This window comes from Mustela putorius, unplaced genomic scaffold (genome assembly GCF_011764305.1).
Source record: "Mustela putorius furo isolate JIRA1106 unplaced genomic scaffold, ASM1176430v1.1 tig00003899_pilon_pilon_pilon, whole genome shotgun sequence".
Lineage (NCBI taxonomy): Eukaryota > Metazoa > Chordata > Mammalia > Carnivora > Mustelidae > Mustela > Mustela putorius.
Genome location: NW_025422048.1, coordinates 4,604,342 through 4,623,455, shown reverse-complemented (window position 1 = coordinate 4,623,455; position 19,114 = coordinate 4,604,342). Strand labels below are relative to the sequence as shown.

The window sequence follows — 19,114 nt, the reverse complement described above, 5'->3', positions numbered from 1 at the left end:
GCAGCAGGGGGGACAGGGCTAGGCGGCTACCTGCCACGGTCAGCCCTACCTCAGACGGCAGAGTACACTACTAAGGAGGTCACAGTGCAGGGCAGGGAGAGTGAGGTTGACAGCTTACCCCTCCCTTGGAAGGTTCCAGGCCTTCCTTGGGCAACCTCCTTAACTGGGACCCTCAGGCTCATCCTGTCATAGACTGGGGCCACAGGCACAGACACACACACACACACACACACATAGGTCAAGGGCTTCTGAAGTGCTGAGTACGTACAGTGGTTTCCTCCCTTCTGTCCAAATGTGGTTGCCATCAGAGTGATCAAGGAAAGCCAGAGAGGGACAAATATCGGGATACAAGAGAATGCGTTGTGGCCGTCCAGTTTGTGAACCAACAGGATCTAAGGAAAGAGAAACAGTTGAGGTTTTGTTGATAAGGCATCTGCGGACGGACAGCATCGGAGGCTAGTCCACCCTTCCCTCGCCGGCTGTCATGAGGAAAGGTCAGTCCCATAGGAGACGAGCGCGGCCTTCTATTCTGGGGGGAAGCACAAGACAAACTTATCCCACTTCAGGATGAAGCAAAATCTGTGCACTCGGGAAGTTTCCAACACCAGGACTGTTATGGGAAGCTCCTGCTGGGTGGGGTTCATTCTAGAGGCAACCGTGCCGCCTCTAAGTCCGCCTCTAAGGGAACTCAATAGAGAATCCAGCAAGGCCCTCCTCCTGGAGGCAAACGCGCCCACACACGCCACACGATGGCTACCGGACTACCTCTCACCCGCCCCAAACGCAGGCCACTCTAATTCTCCCCAGCCCCCCACCCCTCCACCCTCTCCTGTGCTGTGGCTCCCAGGCCCTCGGAAGGCCGCCGTGGGGTAGGGTAGGCTTCAGGGCCTGAAGACCTCTGCTGCCGGAAGCTCACCTCAAAAGTAAGGAGAGGCACGACGATGGTCATCCAGCTCAGTGCCATCGTTATGTGCGTCCTTCGCTGTTCTGCAATCACATCCATGGAGCGCAGGAACAGGACAGACCACACGATGTAATAGAGGACCACCAGGCACAGAAAGGACATGAGAATCCACAGAGGGACGCACACGACCTGAGGGAAGGAGGAGAGAACCAAGTGTGGGTGTTCTGTGCCTAGCACCTGAAGGCAGGCGCAGCCATGCCCCCGGCAGAGGCCTGCAGTTCAGAGTGCCGGTGCGAACGAGGACCGCCACCCCACAGCCCGCAGGACAGCACCAAGGATGGTCTGGGGCCAACACCTGCTCCGGGACACGCTCTGCTGTGGGCCATGCTCAGGATGAGGAGCCTGGCAGCTGTCCTCCTAGGACAGGACCTCATTCAGCCTGCACCTGGCTCCACCCCAAGGGAAAGGGGGCGGCCTGCCCCCACCCCACACACTCACCCCACCTCACCCTGACACCTCCTCTCGGCGGCTGTTGGCCACCCCGGCCGAGGCTGCCCTCCACTCACATGCGCACGGACACCGCGAGGGCTCTGCCGCCCGGTCCCAGTCACCGCGCCTGGGCGACGTCCACACCTGCTGCTGTCGCACCAGAAACACCTTGCTTCGCCCCCACACGAGCACACCGGAGAAGCCCTGGGGCCTCCCCGGCTCCCCTGTGTAATCTTTCTCCCTCTGAGGCTGCCCCATGGGTCTGTCCGGCATCCCTCTGTCTCGTTGTCTAACAGTAAGCGGACTCTTCTCTTGGTGCACAGGTCTATGACCTTTCACACACGCCTGTGCAGAGCTGTGTGTCCCCAGGCAGGACACAGGACATCCGCTTCACCCACAGGACTCCCTTGTGCTGTCCTTCACGGCATCATCCCCTCACCCCACCCCAACGCCTGGCACCCACCGATGCCTCTCACTCCGCTGGGTGGTCCCCAGAGCACCGCACAGCGCTGCCTCCTGAAACGGCCTGCTCCCGCCCACAGGGCCTGTGACGTCCCTCCTCCTTGCTACGCGTGACCACGGACTGCTTCTCTTTACGACCCCGCCACCGCATTCCAGAGGGTGGGGGCACCACTGCCTGTGTCCAGTACCCGCGGAAGGAAATCTGGCTGCTTTCCCGCTTTTGGTGTCCCAACTAAAGCTGCCACCAACATTCAGGCGTGGGTTTTCATGTGGCTGAACAGCATCATTCATCTAAGGGACATACCCCGGACTGGCACTGCGAAATCCTATGTCCACTCTGTGCTTAACTTCACATGAAATGGCCAAACTATTTCTCCAAGTGCCCCTTCAACTCGGCATCCCCCCCAGCGATGCGTGGGTGTCCCCATCCATTCCCCCCGTCCTCCGCGCCCTGCATCCTGTTTCAGCTCGGCCCTTCTGAGGAGCATCTCGCAGGACCTCATCTTGACCTCGATTTGCCTTTCCCTACTGGGTAATGATGTCCTGTCTGTGCGCTTATTTGCCATATGTATATCCTCTTTGTGAATGGACTTTTCAAGTCTTCTGTCAATTTTAAAATTAGGTTGTTTGTTTTTTGAGAGTTCAGATGTTTTGGATACAAGTCCTCATTTGGACACGTGCTTTGTGAATATTTTCTCTTACTCTGTGGCCTGTCTTTTCATGCATTTAATTTCAATTCTAAGCTTCTTTTATGGACCTTATTGTTAGTGCCACTTGTAGGGATTCCTCATCTAACTCCAGGTTCCCAAAGATTTTCTCCTATGTTTTCTTCAGCCAGTTCTTTGGTTTTCCATTTTGTTTTGAGACCTATGACTTGAGTTGGTGTGTGCTTGTTAAACCTCCTGAGTAGCCTGGAGTTCCTGATGGTAGGTTTTGCTGTACAGTCTACAGAGAGTCTCTTCCCTGGGCCCCTCATTTAGCAGCGCTCACTTATCACCCCCCCCCCCCCCCACCGATCATAGTGGCCTCCCTCAGTCTCTCCTGATCACTGCAAGAAGCATGCCATCAGACTGTTCCATGTGCTGGGGCCTGCCCAGGACTGGGGCTGGAAAAAATCTCTCCGCTCACCTACAGAAAACATTCATAATTCCTCATCTTTTTTTTTTTCTGATTGTACCTTATACTCAAATGCTGGTTTTACTCAGATTAGTTTCCTTCACATTACAACAGAAAATCCTGTACCCAATTACCCCTCTCCAGATACAGCACCTAAAGATGGAGGGCAGGTACCCAAACATTTTGTATTATGGCTGTTTTATCAAAGACTTTGGGAAGAGGTGATGAGTTGTGCCTTCATTTATTATGGCGGTGACTATGTTCCTTTATTTTCTTCCCCATCACCAAATGAATATCTTCTCTTTTTGCTATACTTGGTACTTTTTTTTAACGGTAAACCAAGTTCATAACAAAAAATGTTTTATATGCAAAAGTACGTATTAAGCAGCAGGGGGGAAAAGCCCAAACCGCAACACGACCCCCTCTGAGAGCCCACGTGCCTCCTCTGTGTTGGTTCTCACCTGCCTTCTAGGCATTTGTGGCAGGAGTGCAAGTGCTGCTGGCTTCTCTGGCCACAGCCTGCCATGTACATACCTGTAGCCACCACCCCCCTCTAGCCATCTATGCAGGCAATTTCAACCAAACGCCCAGGAGCCGAAGCCACAGGCTCTGAGCAGGACTTAGACCTCGCCCTCTGCATGACGGTACAGTGGCACAACTATTTTAGAAAGCAAGTTGGGAGTGCAGTCTGTCTTTCAAAATCTCAAAAAGTTCCCACCCTCTGGCCCAGTAATACTATCTCTGGAGTCTTTCCTAAGAAAACAATGAAAAAAATCAGGCAAAGATTTTTAGGCACAAAAATATACGTTACATCATGATTTATAATTATACTAGTATCAACTTCAATATTTGGAAGGGGATGGCTTGGTAAATGCATTGGAAAAATACTGCATCAATTAAACCTTAAAAGTTATACTTATAAGGACCTTTTGTTTGCCAGGGGAAGCTGCTCACAATGTGTCAGGACGAGAGCGCACCATAGCGGTGCACGCACGGCGTGCGCTCAGCTGCCCTCCAGAAGCAGTAACGTCCGGCACAGGGAACCCCGCACACTAGCCGCGCTCTCTCCCCGTGGGTTATGGGGGATTAGCATTCCGTTACCCAAGCCTGTCTTTTCCAAGTTTTCTACAATGAACACAAATTACTTTTATAATTAAAAAAAGAAAAGTTTATTTAAGGATTTAAAAAGTTACATACAAGCCAGGGCCAGTGGATGATCTTGTCCAGTCTTAAGGCAATGAATATAAACTGCAGGATGTTGACAGAACACAGTATTTCTAACTAAAAATGAAGAGAAGAATCAGTTAAACAAAGTCAAAGTTGTATTCAATACTGCAATTATTTGACTAACACACTAAGAGGCAATGCAAATTATAATATGGTAAAAGTCCTATGAAGCTGTACTGGGACCTCCTGATTTTCCACACCAGAGGAGCGAAGGGACGCAGAGGCAGCAAGAAGCCTGCCAGCCGGTCTCCCGCCTCGTCGCCTCTGGCTCGCGGCCGCCCTGCCCCTCATGCTCTCCCGAACAATAACCTTGTCTCCGGGCTGGCCAGTAGAGGCGATCCGCGGCCATCAGCGGCCATCAGCGGCCTTCCTGCCCCTCCCCACGGCCACCCCTGTTCCGTACCTGCACTTATTTGTCCTACCCAGGGCTCAGCTCTCCACGCCTTCCCTTCTGGCTCCTCGAGGACCCGAGGACCGTGTCCCATCAAGACATCAATTATGGATTCTTTACTGCATCATTAACCCCTCCTGTTCCACTGATCCCTCCCAGAAGCACAGAAACAAGTTCAACTCATTTCCATTAAACACAAAAGAACCCCAAGACCAAACAAGCCCAACCCTCGCTGGAGCCGACGGCCCCTCCCAGCCCTAGCACTCTGTTTCCATCAAGCTCCATGACACAGCGTGGATGCACCAGCCCCTGCGGCCTCCCCTGGCGTTCCGAGCTCCCAACAACCCAATCCGGCGTCCAGCCCCGACCATTAGCAACTGCTCTGTCAAGGTTGACGGTAACCTCTACGGCACAGACCGCCTGTGTCAGATCACCCTACGGGGCACCCACGCAGCATCTCTTGCCAGGAGCCCCGCATGGTCTCGCCTCCTCCTGCTGCTCTTGCGGCTCCTCTTCAGTCTCCTCCTCTCCTTGAACCCCGAGGCCCCCCAGAGACTTCAACTTGGTCTTCTGTCCCCACTAGAGAGACATGGATGCAAACACACAGGCCTTCACTTGGTCGCCCTGCGTCCACAGCCCCGGCTCGGGTGACCTCCTGTGGGTTGCTCAGCCGTCTCTGTCTCCGACCCAGCTTTCCCGCAGTGGCCCAGACCCAGCTCTCCTAGACGCGCATCAGCCAGAGCCAGTCCCAGACTGAGTCCATCAGCCCCTCGCACCTTTACCCTGTCCCCGTCCCTTCAGAGCCTCCCACCTGGCTGTCAGGCCCCGTGGCAGCCCAGGACCCAAGCCACACGGCCAGGAGCACCCTGTACTCCTCTTCCCACTCCTGCATGCTCTGCCACCACGTCCTGTCCTCTCTACCACCCCAAAGACAGCTGCCTCGTCAGGCCTTTCTCCCCACCGCCCCACACAACGCCTCCAACGCCCCCCCCCCCCACGAGCCTCCCAGCCTCCAACCCGGAAGGCTCCCTGCTCCCAAACACCCCAGGCTGGCTTCCTTCTGGCGGCAGCCCTCGCTGCTCTTCCCTGGGCTGCCACCGCCTGGGAACTGAAAATCACGGGAAGCCATCTCGTCTGGCTCAGAGCTTCCTTGGAGTGCTCCATTCACAGGGCATTTCTGTGAGGGAGCAAGTCTTTCCTAGGGCTCTGGGCTGAACGAAATCCTTAACAGTTCCACTGGGTCAAGTAATTAGATTGAAACTTAGTATTTATGCCCTAAGTAGCCATCTAAAAAAATAGCACCCATAAATGAAAAGTATGATTTTGATTTCATTCCTAAATAACCACACCTAATTCCTCCAAGGACGTGTGTGCCTGTTGGGTGCTGCACCATTTCTTAAGACACCGTCACCCTTGGGACGCCTGGGTGGCTCAGTGGCTTAAGCCTCTGCCTTCAGCTTGGTTCATGATCCCAGGGTCCTCGGATCCAGTCCCGCATCAGGCTCCCTGCTCAGTGGGGAGCCTGCTTCTCCCTCGGCCTCTGCCTGCCACTCTGCCTGCTTGTGCTTTTTCCCTCTCTCTGACAAAAAAAATAAATAAATAAATAAATAAAAAGTCTTTGGGGGAAAAAAAGACACCGGCTCTTCCTTCATGTCTCTGCGCAGGCCCATCCCCCAGCCACCCCCTAGCAAACTTGGTGCTCTTCCTCCTGGGACACAAGCACCAAGAGGGAGCTCAACTCCTGACACGAGTTGCTTCCTCTGGGTAGGAACACCCGGCATGGCCACATGAACAACTCACGTTTTGTAACTCCACATGAAGAAAAGATGGTTTCATGCCCAATGTAGTCCTAGCATTTGCATACACTTTAACATCCTAAGAAACAAAGTTCCACATTTTCACATGTACCTGAAACTTCCTCCTTGGTCCCCATCCAACTACATTTCGATGGCTCTCTCGGAGCTTTTCGACCTAGGCGACATAGCTCCCACCCCAGGAAGAGGCTAGGAATGGTGCAGCAGTGGCCCTGGGTCTCTCACACACCCGTGGGGAGAGCCCCTCCACCAGCATTGAGTCGGCAGAGGTCAGCAGAAGCGTCCAGCCATGCATGAGACAGTCCTGTTGAACAAAACGTTTCCTGTCCGAGAGGCCAACAGCACACGTCCCTCCCTCCCTGAGAAATGCTGAGCCAAATAGGGAATATGTGGAATGTGTGACTGCTGTGGTCCTGTTTACCGTACGCTTCTGCAAAGGATTTTAAAGCTTGGTTTTGCTGCATGGGCACAGGTGCTAGAGAAACCGTGCAGAGCTGCAGGCGCATAAAGGAGAACAGGGAGGGTGACCGGGTGGACGTGGTGCCTTTGAGCCGCACAGAGATACAGACTCAGGTGGCGCTGGAGAAGGGGTCTAGAGCTGACACTGAAATCTGCAATCGGCCGCGTGCAGGAGACGACGGCATGGAAGTGGCGGCCGAGACAGGAAGTAAGCATCATCATCCGCCGTGTGGCTCGCAGATGTGCACAGCGAGGACTGAACACCCAAGCCTAGAATCCTCAGCAGCAACAACGGAGCCAAAGCAGAGGGTGCCGGCCTAGTCAAAGACCCAGCAGTGTCAGAAGCCACAGCATGGCTGGTGGCCAGAGAAAAAGGACTGCTGGGTCTGGCCAGTGTCCGGCGGATGGGAGGCTGATCAGGGAGCCCAAGGTCAGATGGGCTCTGCTAGAGGGAGCCTTTCTTAAATGACAAGAGAGGCACAAGAGCCAGAGGACTGAGAAGCTTTTGCTGCTGTCATTTAGCTTTCTCTTTCAGACGAGAGAGCCCAAGTTACCAGACGAGCCCAGGAGCAAATGCACCGAGAAACAGGAAGGGGCGAGGGTCTTCCTGCAGCGGGGAGCAGCCCCGGGCAGAGGCTGCACAGGTACCAAGTTCCCCGGGGGCCAAGGAGGGTCTCTGTGCTTCCCCACTTCACTCTCCTGACTGTCACCCAGGGAATCTTCCAGACTTTTTTCTTAACTGTACTCATTCATGATAGCGTTCCTCCCACTGGCAAGCAGCCAGAGGGGCCTTGCAGACAAGTGGCCGGGTTGTGGAAGGCTGGAGGAAAGGCAGGGAGGCGAGAGTGGGCCCTCAGATGGCAGAGTAGCCACACTACCCCCATGCCCGTGCCCTCTCCCCAGTGAAGACCAAGCGTCCTGGCGCTCAGGGTCCTGTTCCCATGGGTTCCCACGGAGCCTGGCTCTCTCACCCACCCTCTTTCTGGGAGCCTTCCAGCCCCACAGCCACTCTCCTTCCTCTGCTTGTTACTCATCCAGCTGAGAACAAAGCCCCCCCAGCATCCAGGTCTCCCCTCGCCCCATCTGTACAGGGCTTTGGGCCCTCAGCTTCCGTGCAGTTCGGCGGGCAGGCTCTGGAGTCAGGTTGACGGACGTGGGGTCCGGCCCCAGCCCTGCCCTGGAACGAACGGCCCGTCACAAAACAGGGGCGGCCACTGCACCTGCTTTGCGGGGTGGTGGTGCCCCTCTACGAAGGCCCTGCTGCGCGGGAAGGGACCAGCCGGGTGCCCGGCACACCTTGAGGGCTCGGTCAATGTGACCTGCACTCCTTTCCGATCCTAATATCAGGGCTGCTCTCGCGCTGCTTCTGTATTCAGCAGCGTCTGCCCTACGTCGGGCTTGCAGCCAATGAGAGCAGACGAAGCGCCAGTCCCTGGGCTCTGCGGGGACCCACTGGCTGGGCCCACACAGGACCGCTTCCCGGATCAGGCCCGAGTCTAGGTACTGCAGCAGAAGGACTGCCTTCCGGTAAAGATCACCCTCGGTACTCTGGGTGGTTTCATCAAATGAGTTCGAGGGCCTGAGGTTTCCTGGAGACACTGTCTCAGGATGGCAGCACCAACTCAGGCCGCGTCTCCTGCCGGCTGGTCCGCCCCCTAAATTTCAGACCTGTCGGCCCCACAAGTGTGTGAGCCAAGCTCCATAGAAGTAATCAGTCGTGCTCTCCCTCCCCCTCTTTCTCTTTCTTTCTCCCTCCCTTCTCCCATTCCCCACCTCTCCCACTGGCTCAGGAGAAGCCTGACCCACACAGGTGGCTAGGGGAAACCACAGAGCTGGATGGAGCCCGAGGGCTTGGGTGAAAAGCCTGCGTTCTGAGTCAAAAGAGAGAACCATGATTATTCCCATCAGCTTTTGTTTCCTTACACACCATAATCTAGAGTTAATGACTTCTCTCTTCCTAACGAAGGACAAGAAATCTACATTACAATAACAGACCAAAAGATCTGACTTTTTAAAACATTCTTAAATACATGAAATCTCACCTCCAGTGACCTGTCATGTCGAAAGCCCCAGACACAAGCTGCAACGGACACCGGGGAGACGAAGAACAGCGGCATGAAGACCAGAAGCCAGAAATGGCTTCCTCTCTCAATCCTGTCACAGACCAGGACTTCGAACATCAACAGGAGCAAGTGGATGCCCACGGCAATTAACATGGCTTTAAACTCCACACATGTTTCTCCTTCTGCTCTGAAAAGGGACATCAGAAGAAGAAGAAAAATACTCAGTTCGGAATCTCCAGAACAGGCAGGTTGTCCAGGGCAAAGACCAACTTAATGTTGATACTATAAGCGATATTTATCAATTTGACAAAAAGCAAAGGAAGTTAGGTAGAAAGCAAACTTAAACTTAATCTTTAGTAGGCAATCTTTCAAATGCCCCAAATTACTACATGACGGTAAAGGAACTTCACAGCCAAACCAAAGTTTTAACTGGATAATGACATTCTCAGAAGTAACAGCCAGAGTTATTCCTTCCCTGACAGTAAACAAAAATGCTTTTATTCGTAACTTTAAATTCAACTACTTCCAAGATGATTCAAGCTGATTGCTTCTACTACTAAAAACAGACAAATATCCCTTAAGTCTCAAGATCCTCATCTCTTAATAAATTAAAAACCATGTAAATCACATTCCATGCAGTACTATAAAAGTAACTGGCTTTTTTTTTTTAATAAGCTGTGGGTTATATTTCAAAAATATATAGTAACTATTGTTAGGTGCTATTTAAAAATACCGATAAAATTATGAACATCTTTTTATTTTCCTTTCTATTCCATGAAGATGAATTAACACCTGCAGATTAAAGAGAAGGAAGAGCAGTTAAAACTGTTTTTAAACAAAATCAGTTTAATTAGCTGTTTAAGTATCATGCAGGAACTTATCAGATTAACAACTGAAAAATTAGGCCGTTAATCAGAAAAATGCTTAAAAATGCATTTGGAAGGTCTACAGTGTTTCATTCAAAATACAGATAAACATTTTATGATGTATAAATGTATGATGTACATTTTATGATGTACACCCGAGGTTAGGACACAGAGAAAAAGAAAGTAGTGGTCACCCGTACAGGACACGGCAACGGCCCACCGGGGAACGTGAACACTGAGAACCAAATGACCGCGGCTCCGCACTCACTACATTCAACTACACACACAGCGCCTCACAGCGCCTCTCCTCGCTCTAACAAATCTTAACTTAAACCAATGTGGCAAAGGTCAAATAGGTTCTCAATATCAATTAGTGGACCCTAAACGGTTTAGTTATTTAACTTTTCATTCTTTGAGTCAAAAATACTAGATATCTGAAAATATTTTATAAAAAAGAAAAGATCTGTCAGCTGCACAGGTAATCTTAAAAAAGAAATAGGGAAGTCTAAGGACTTGAAAACAGCGCCACACAAATGTCCCCCATCTGCCAAGGCTCTCTGTTGGACTATTTTAAAGTTCTTAGGTACGCATGTGGCTATGTATGTGACATGGGCTAACTCTTATTTTTAAAGCTAGTCAAGATCGACGAAACATCTGCACTTCTCCCACGTGAGCAGCTGCACGCGCCCCGCCTGCCCACCGGCCACTCCTCTCCTGTCTTGCTGCTGAACGCTGAGGACAGCCCCTCAAGGTTTCCTTTTCCCTTTCCGAAGTGCCAACCTCTGCGAGGGGGCAGGGAGTCTTCGGGCTCCAGCAGTACTAGGCTGTATTCCAGAGCTGAGCCAACTCTAGGAACCTGAACGGCCGAGAAGAAAAGCACGGGGGTGTTGAAGGTAAAGCTTACTTACCCCTCTGCCCGGTCCCCAAAGGCTCTGTTCTCCTTCACAGCATCGGGGCCTCCTCTTTTCCCAGCTCACTGACTCACTGTTTCCTGGCCAAGCTACCCCCCAACATACATACCGCTAACAGTCCTAAAACCCCAGGACTAGGAGATTGGGACAAGGGGAACCCCAATTCCAGGACAAAAGAGGAGACAGACAGATCCCTGATGACCAAAGCCAGGCTTCTGTTTTATAGGACTGCTCCTGCAAACATGATAGTTTTATGTTTCCTAGCCTAGCATGGTGCAACAGTTCGATATTTTGGATGCATTTTAGATTACACTGGCTTTTGTGGGCTGGCTAGGATCTTAAGCACCCCAGATGACACTGTTTTTATTTAAAAATGCATATCAAACCCCTAATTTAAAAAAAAAAAAACTTAGAACAGAACCCAGTTTGCTTGTATTATAGTTCCTATAAAACCACAGATGGGCAGAAAAAAATCGTCCTTACTTAATCAAAAGTAAAAAACAAGACATTGTTCCCTTGGGGTAGAGGTCAATGAGTTATATAAAGCAGTATTACCGATATTGGGGATTTCGTGCCCAGACTCCAGTTCCAACTGAGGCTCCAACAATGACCATCAACTTCCACAGCCATATTGGAGCAAAGACAGCCCAGTAACTCCACTGAATGATGCCATCCAGACGAAGGGCCAGAAGCACAGAGAACAGCAGGAGACAGGCGTAGATGAGGAATTTACTAGGAGAAAAGTAAAATGATTAAAGAAGACTCACTTTTACAAATATGTGATACTGAAACGGAGAGTCGTAACAGCAGTATTTTTGAGCATGTGTGAAGAGTCACTAATTCAACATCGCGTATTAAAAAGTTCTATGTCATAGACATACTATGTTAGGGGATTAGCGAAACATAAAGGAGAATAAAATAATTCTCTGCTTTCCAAGGCTTCCTGGTAGGAGGGAGGCCACACACAAACACAGAATTATAATACAGCATGGTATGTGCTGGAACAGAACAAGGATAGAGTGTGATGGGAACCCAAAGAAGAAATCTGGATTCTGTCTGGGGACTCGAAAAAGCAGGTTAAGCGATGCCCCTGGAGCTGGTTCCTGAAGGTATGTGGAAAGCTGCTCGCCAAGAAAGACTGTGAGAGGAGGGAGCATTCCAAGCAGAAGAAACTAGACGTACTAAAACATGGAGACTGAAAAAGGCTGACATGTTTAAAATATTGTCAAATTTTGTCACTAGCTAATTATTTGATTTTATTTTTAAAAAGGTATAGCATTTTTATTTATTTTTTAAAGATTTTATTTATTTGACAGACAGAGCTCACAAGTGGGCAGAGAGATAGGGGGCAGATAGAGAGGAGGAAGCAGGCTCCCTGTGGAGCAGAGAGTCCAATGCAGGACTCGATCCCAGGACTCTGAGATCATGACCCGAACCAAAGGCAGAGGCTTTAACCCACTGAGCCACCCAGGTGCCCCAGTATGGCATTTTTAATCTGCCGTGTTCAGATACAGTAACATTTTAGTACCCGTATAACACAGTAACATTTTAGTACCCTTATTATACTTTCTGTGACTGAACAGATTATACATACACACTCATATTTCACATAAAAGGGACTTCCTGGGGTGCCTGGGTGGCTCAGTGGGTTAAAGCCTCTGCCTTTGGCTCGGGTCATGATCCCAGGGTCCTGGGATCGAGTTCTGCATTGGGCTCTCTGCTCCGCAGGGAGCCTTGCTTCCCTTCCTCTCTCTCTCTGCCTGCCTCTCTGCCTACCTGTGATCTCTGGCTGTCAAATAAATAAATAAAATCTTTTAAAAAGAAAAAAAAAAACCACACTTCATCTATCTATAAAATCACAGATTAAAACTGAAAGGAGAGAAAAAGTTATACCAAGCAAGCACTAACCAAAAGAAAGCTGAAGTGGCATATTAACAACTGTTCTAGTCCTCTATTATTGCTCTAACGAATCACCACGGATTTATCATCTCACACTTGTATATGTCAGAAGTCCAGATAAGCTCGGTTGGTTTGGCTGCTCAGATGCTTATACGGCTGAAACCAAGACGTCAGTCGGCTGGGCTCTTATCAAGGGATCCCGGGAAGAATCTGCTTCCAAGTTCATTCGGGTTGCCGGCAATTTGGTTTCTTGTGGCTGTAGGACTGAGGTCTCAGTTTCTTCATGCGCTGTCAGCTTGCGGCTGCTCTTGGACCCCAGAGACCCTCTCTGATCCCTGCACATAAGCCTTTGCATCTCAGAGCCAGCAACAGCATATGGAATCTTTCTCACACTTAGAATTCTTCTGCCTTCTCCCTCTGCCCCATCGCTCCTGCTTCCAGTGAAAGCTCTCCGCTCAGGGGAGCTCATGTGACAGACTGGATCCGCCTGGGTAATCTAGGAGACTATTCCTATCAAGTGCATAACAGTGCCAGACAGAATTCTAAAGATGTTCCCCCAAATTCCTGTCTCCTGGTTAATCAAACACTAATCTAGGTACTAATATGAAAGGACTTTGTAGTTGGAATTAAGGTTACCAATCAGGTCACCTTAAAATAGGGATATTAGTGCGTTGGGGTAGCTCAGTTGGTTAAGCATCGGCCTTCGGCTCTGGTCAAGATCCCAGGGTCCTGGGATCAAGCCCCACGTCGGGCTCCCTGATTGGTGGGAGTCTGCTTCTCCTTCTCCCTCTGCCTGCCACTTCCCCTGCTTGTGCTCTCTCCCTCTTTTTCTCACTGTCTCTCTCTCTCAAAAATAAATAAAATCTTTTTAAAAAAATAGGGAGATTATCCCACATTATCCAGGTGTCAATGTAATCATATGAATCCTTAAAAGCAGAAAAAGGAGACCTACAAGTGAGTCAGAGAGACCTAGCAGAAGAGGAGAGATGAGGCAGAAGGGGAAGTCAGAAAAATTCTAAACATGAGAAGGATTCAACCTGCTTTTGCTGGCTTTGAAGATGGCGGAAGGAAGCCATGAGCCAAGGAATGCAGGCAGATTCTAGAAGTTGAGAATGATTCCTGCCGACAGCCAGCAAGAAAAATGGGGTTCTCAGTCCTACGACTGTAAGGAACTGAATTCTGACAACAACCCAAAAGAGTCTGGAGCAGATTAATCCCCAGAGCCCCAGAAAGGAATGCAGCCTGGCCCACACCTTGATTTTGGCCTTGTGAGACTCCAAGCAGAGAATTCAACTTAGCCCTGGTATACCTACACTTCTAACCCACAGAAATGTGAGATAATAAGTTCTGTGTCATTTTACAACACTACATCTGTGGTAAATTTGCCAAGGAAACAATAGAAACTAGTACTATAACCTCAGACACTTTTGCAAAGTACCCCCTACCATGAAATACAATAGTCAGAGGTTCCATGGGTTAAGACCTGGATATCTTTGGGGGCCCACTCTGCCTGCCACAAACTAAGACAAGTTGTGTTTTTGAACAAGAAATATTACCAGTGACAAATAGGGGCAGTTCACAATGAGAAGAGGTCAATTTGTCAAAAAGCGTCTAACAACTACATATTTGTGTACCTAGTAACAAAACTTCATTTTACATGTAGAAAATACTAAGGAAAAATGGAAAAACCCACAATCATTATTGAAAATTAACACCTCTCAATAACTGACAGAACACACAGAAATTACTCAGGATACACAAGAATAACTCTATCAACCAACATAGCCTAACTGATATTGATAAAGCATTCCTCCTACAACAGCAAAATACAAATTCCTTTCAAATGCATATGGACGGTCATCAAGACAGACTGAAATGTGGGTCATAAAACAAGACTCAACAAATTTAAAAGGATCGAAGTCATAGAAATTAAATCTCCATACACAATGAAATTAAACTAAATGTCAACAACAGAGAGATATCTGAAAAATTCTCAAAATGCCTGCATATTAAACAATACTGTTCTAAAGAATCCATACGTAGAAGAAAAAAAAAACACAAGGAGATTTTGAAAAATTCCAGACTAAATGAAAGTGGAAATACAGCCTACTAAAATTTATGGAGCTCCAGCTAAAGCAGTACTTAAGGGAACTTTATAGCATCAAATGCTTTCATTAGAAAAGAATCTAAAGTCAATGATCTAAGATGCACCTTAAGAAACTAGGAAGAGAGGGTGCCTAGGTGACCCAGTTGGTTGGGTGTCTGCCTTTCATTCAGGTCATGATCCCAGGGTCCTGGAATCGAAACCCATGCTGGGAATCCCTTCTCAGCAGGGAGTCTGCTTCTCCCTCTCCCTCTTCCCCTGCTTATGCTCTCTCTGGTTCCCTCTCAAATAAATAAATAAATAAATAAATAAATAAATAAATAAAATCTTAAAAAAAAAAAAAAGAAACTAGGAAGAGAAGGAAATTTTAAAAAGTGAGAAGAAAGGAAATGATATAAATACAAGTGCAGGAAAAAAAAAATGAGCCTAAAACCTGGTTCTTTGAAAAGACCAAGAAAAGTAGTAAAACTATAGCCAGACCCATCAGAAAAAAATAGTAGACAAAAATCATCAATATCAGAAATGAAAGCAGGAACATTACTACAAATCTTACAAACATTACAGGGTTTAGAAGGGGATATTATGAACTGTATGCAAGTAAATTTCTTGAAAGAAAGACATTATCCAATTTTACACAAAAAGAAATACTTTCACATCCCTATCTCTATTAAATACATTAAAATTGTAGTTAAAATCCTTCTCAGGAAGAAAATGTCGGGCTCTGAAAAAATCTTTCAAATAATGGAAAAATAGTACCAACTCTGCACAAATTCTTATAGAAAAAAATGAGAGGGGGATATTTCCCAATTTATTTTATGAGGCCAGCACTACCCTGATACCAAAATCTGACCAAGAAAGAAAGCTATAAACTAATACTCTTCATGAACATAGATGCAAAAACTCTTTAAAAATTATCAAATTAAACCCAGCAATATATAAAAAGGATATTATAGAATGGCCAAGTGTAGTTTAATCAGGATTGCAAGCTTGGCTTAACACTTGAAACCAATAATGTAATACACTGTTATTATAACAGAATGAAAAAAAAAAACCATGATTATCTCAACAGTTTCAGAAAAAGCATTTAACTTAACTCACTACCCATTAATAAAAGCTGTAAAAACACTAGGAATAGAATGGTATTTATGAAAATAATGTTTAATGGTGTAAGACTAAACACTTTCCCTATAGAGACAAGGCAAGTACCTCCACTTCAACAACATCTATTCAACATCGTTTTAGAGGCCATAGCCCTAACAATAATACCCAAAAAAGAAATGAAAGCAATAAAGAATTGAAAGGAAGGAGTAAATCTGATTATTTGCAGACAACATGACTATCTATGTAAAAACCCCTAGCTAATCTACTCCAAAAAACCCACTTCTAAACGAAATAAGTGAGTTAGCAGGATACAAGATATATGTACAAAAAATTACTGTATTTCCTTATGCTAGCAATGAAAAGATGAAAATGAAAAATTGGACGCAGATTTTTTTAAAGAAAACTAACATTTACTGAAACTTTCCTATAAATCTAAAATTATTCCAAAATTAAAAATTTGTGAAAAAACTGCCATTTACAAGCATCAAAATTTGAAATACTGAAATAAATGTAACAAAATATGTGCAACACTTGTACACTGAAACCTACCAAACAGTACTGAGAAAAATTAAAGATCTAAATAAACGGAGAGATATACCATGTTTATAGATTAGGAAATTCAATATTGTTAATATTTACATACTCTGTATTGATTTCCTATGGTTGCTGTAACAAATTACCACCAACTTGGTGGCTTAAAATAAAAGACATTTATTCTTCTAATTCTGGAGGCCAGAGGTCCAAAATAGATTTCACTATTTTCACTAAGGTGTCAGCAGGGCCCACCCCCTCTGGAGACTTGGGGGAGAATTCATTCCTTACCTTTTTCAGCTTCTGTAACTATATTCCTTGTTCTCCTTAGGCCCCTTCCTCCATTATCAAAACCAGCAGTAGAGCATCTTCAAATATTTTTCTATGCTCACATCACATTGCCTTCTTGTGTTAACAGTATATCCTTCTGCCCCCTGCTTATATGGGAACCTACGATTGCATTTAGGACCTACCTACATGATCCTAGATACTGTCTCCATCTCAAGATCTTTAACTTAATCACACATTTTATGACATAAGCTAATATTTACCTTTTTACCGCAGAAGGTAGCATTCACAAAGTCTGTGGATTAGGAAGTGGTTATCTTTGACAGCCATTACTTAGCCTACCACATTCATCAAATTATTCTAAAGATTCAACACAATTCCAGGGAAAATCCCTTTGTAGAAATTGACACAGTGACTCTAAAAGTTAGGTGAAAATGGAAGGACACATAATGGGCAACATAACTGTGAGAAAGAACAAAGTTGGAGAATCTACACCACATGCTTTCAAGGCTTTATTATAAAGTTACAATAATCAAGACAATGTAGTATTAGCCACATTCTTTGGCTATTCTATGGCCCACCAATCCATGCCGAGGTATTTACTCAAGAAAATGAAACTATATGTCCACACAAAGACTTGTACTCAAATGTTCAAAGCAGCTTTATTTGTAATAGCCACTGGCACCAATCCAAATGTCCATCAGTTGGTGAACAGTTAAACCAATTGTGGTACACCTGTTCAATAGAATACTAATCAGCAGAAAAAAGGAGTGAAGTAGGGATGCATGCAACAACATGCACAAACCTCGAATGCACTATGCTAGGTAAGATAACAAACTGAAAACACAACATCCTGTAGGAGTCCATATAGCTGAGGGTCTAGAAAAGGCAAAAGTGTAGATACAGAAAATCTGTCAGCGTGGTTACCAGTGGTTGTGTGGGAGGAAAAAGTGGACTATGAAGGGAGAGGAGGGAATTGTTTTGGTAGTGATGAACTGTGTTATACCTAGATCTCTGGGCGGTGGTTACACAAATAGATGGATTTATCAAAATGCAGAGGGATGGGTGCCTGGGTGGCTCAGTCGTTAAGCGTGCGCCTTCAGCTCAGGTCAAGATCCCAGGGTCCTGGGATTGAGTCCAGCATCCGGCTCCCTGTTCAGCGGGAAGTCTGCTTCTCCCTCTCCCACTCCCCCTGCTTGTGTTCCCTCTCTCAATGTCTCTCTCTCTCTCTCTCTCTCTCTGTGTGTGTGTGTGTGTGTGTGTGTCAAATAAATATATAAAATCTTAAAAACAAAACAAAACAAAACACAGATGGCTGTGCACTAAAGAATGGTAAATTTTACTGCATGTAAAATATACTTCAAGATATTTGTGCAGATGCACTGATCTACCTGTGTGTACACAACCACCGCAGTAGCTGGCATCTGCAGGAGGCTTATGACACGTCAAGACTGTGCTGCTTTCCCCGCACTCACTTCAGCCTCAGAACCGCCCTTGCAAAGGAGGCACCTTAACTATTCCCATTTTACGGATGAGGAACAAAGGCTTAGATGTTAAATAACTTGTCCAAGCAGCTAGCAGTTCAGAGAGCTGGGATTCACACTAAGATCTATTTGACATTTGACCCCAAAGTCCTTTTAATACCGGCATTACGCTGATAATTCAACAGTCCTGGAAAAGTATCTGGAGAGATACACGCTAAGAATTAACAACGATCTCCAGTGGGGAGGATTAAGGACAGTCTTTACATTCTTCTGAATGACTTTTTTTTATTAAGGTACATGTACTGTACTTGCATTATGAAAAACAATGTAAGAAACATCGATTGGAAAAAGCAGGGAGGCTGTAAGGAGATGGGACCTACGAAAGTCGGCTCAGAAGCAAACCACCAAGAAGGTAAACCACACTGGGAGGACCATCAGATTTGGAAAGGCTGCTAACTAGAATATATATACTGCCTTTTTGTGTTGTAGTATTGTCATCTATAAAATCAGGGTAATATGTAACTCCTAAGGTGGTTGTGAGTACAAGATAATGAATATGGAAAATGTTTTGTGCAGAGCACTACATTAGTGGTTCTCAAAATGTTTTGTATCAGGTCTCCTTTATGCGATTAAAAATTACTGAGCAACTCAAAGAGTTTTGTTTATATGGGTTATACCTATTATTATTCACTGTATCAGATTCTGAAACTATTTCTGAAATACTTATTAATTCAAAAATAACAATAAAGTCATTACATGTTAACATAAGCAACGTAATTTTAATGAAAAAATCATTTTCCAAAATATGTACAGTTTTGAACATTTTTTTGATGTCTGGCTTCATAAAAGACACCCCGGTTTTAATATCTACATCTGCATTCATTCTGTTGCAAGATGTTGTTTTGGTTCAAGCATAAGAAGAAAATCTGGCTTCACAAAGATCCGTAGTTGGAAAAGAACTGAGTATTTTAATAGCTCTTTTTGATAATGGTGGATATTCTTCTT

The 19,114-nt window shown here is 46.5% G+C and overlaps 1 protein-coding gene across 2 annotated transcripts in view; it reads right to left on the bottom strand.

The window, feature by feature from the left end:
• Window positions 1–19,114, bottom strand: part of TMEM185A (transmembrane protein 185A) — a 33,715-nt gene that overhangs the window by 2,493 nt on the left and 12,108 nt on the right. Inside the window, exons 2-6 of one of the 2 annotated variants that reach the window (XM_045068033.1) lie at window positions 11,258–11,434; window positions 8,905–9,112; window positions 4,169–4,252; window positions 917–1,093; window positions 269–392 (exon numbers count right to left, since the gene is read on the bottom strand). In XM_045068033.1, coding sequence (XP_044923968.1) covers window positions 269–392; window positions 917–1,093; window positions 4,169–4,252; window positions 8,905–9,112; window positions 11,258–11,434 — 770 coding nt within the window. The remainder of the gene's footprint in view (window positions 1–268; window positions 393–916; window positions 1,094–4,168; window positions 4,253–8,904; window positions 9,113–11,257; window positions 11,435–19,114) is intronic. The other variant, XM_045068034.1, reaches the window with a different exon arrangement.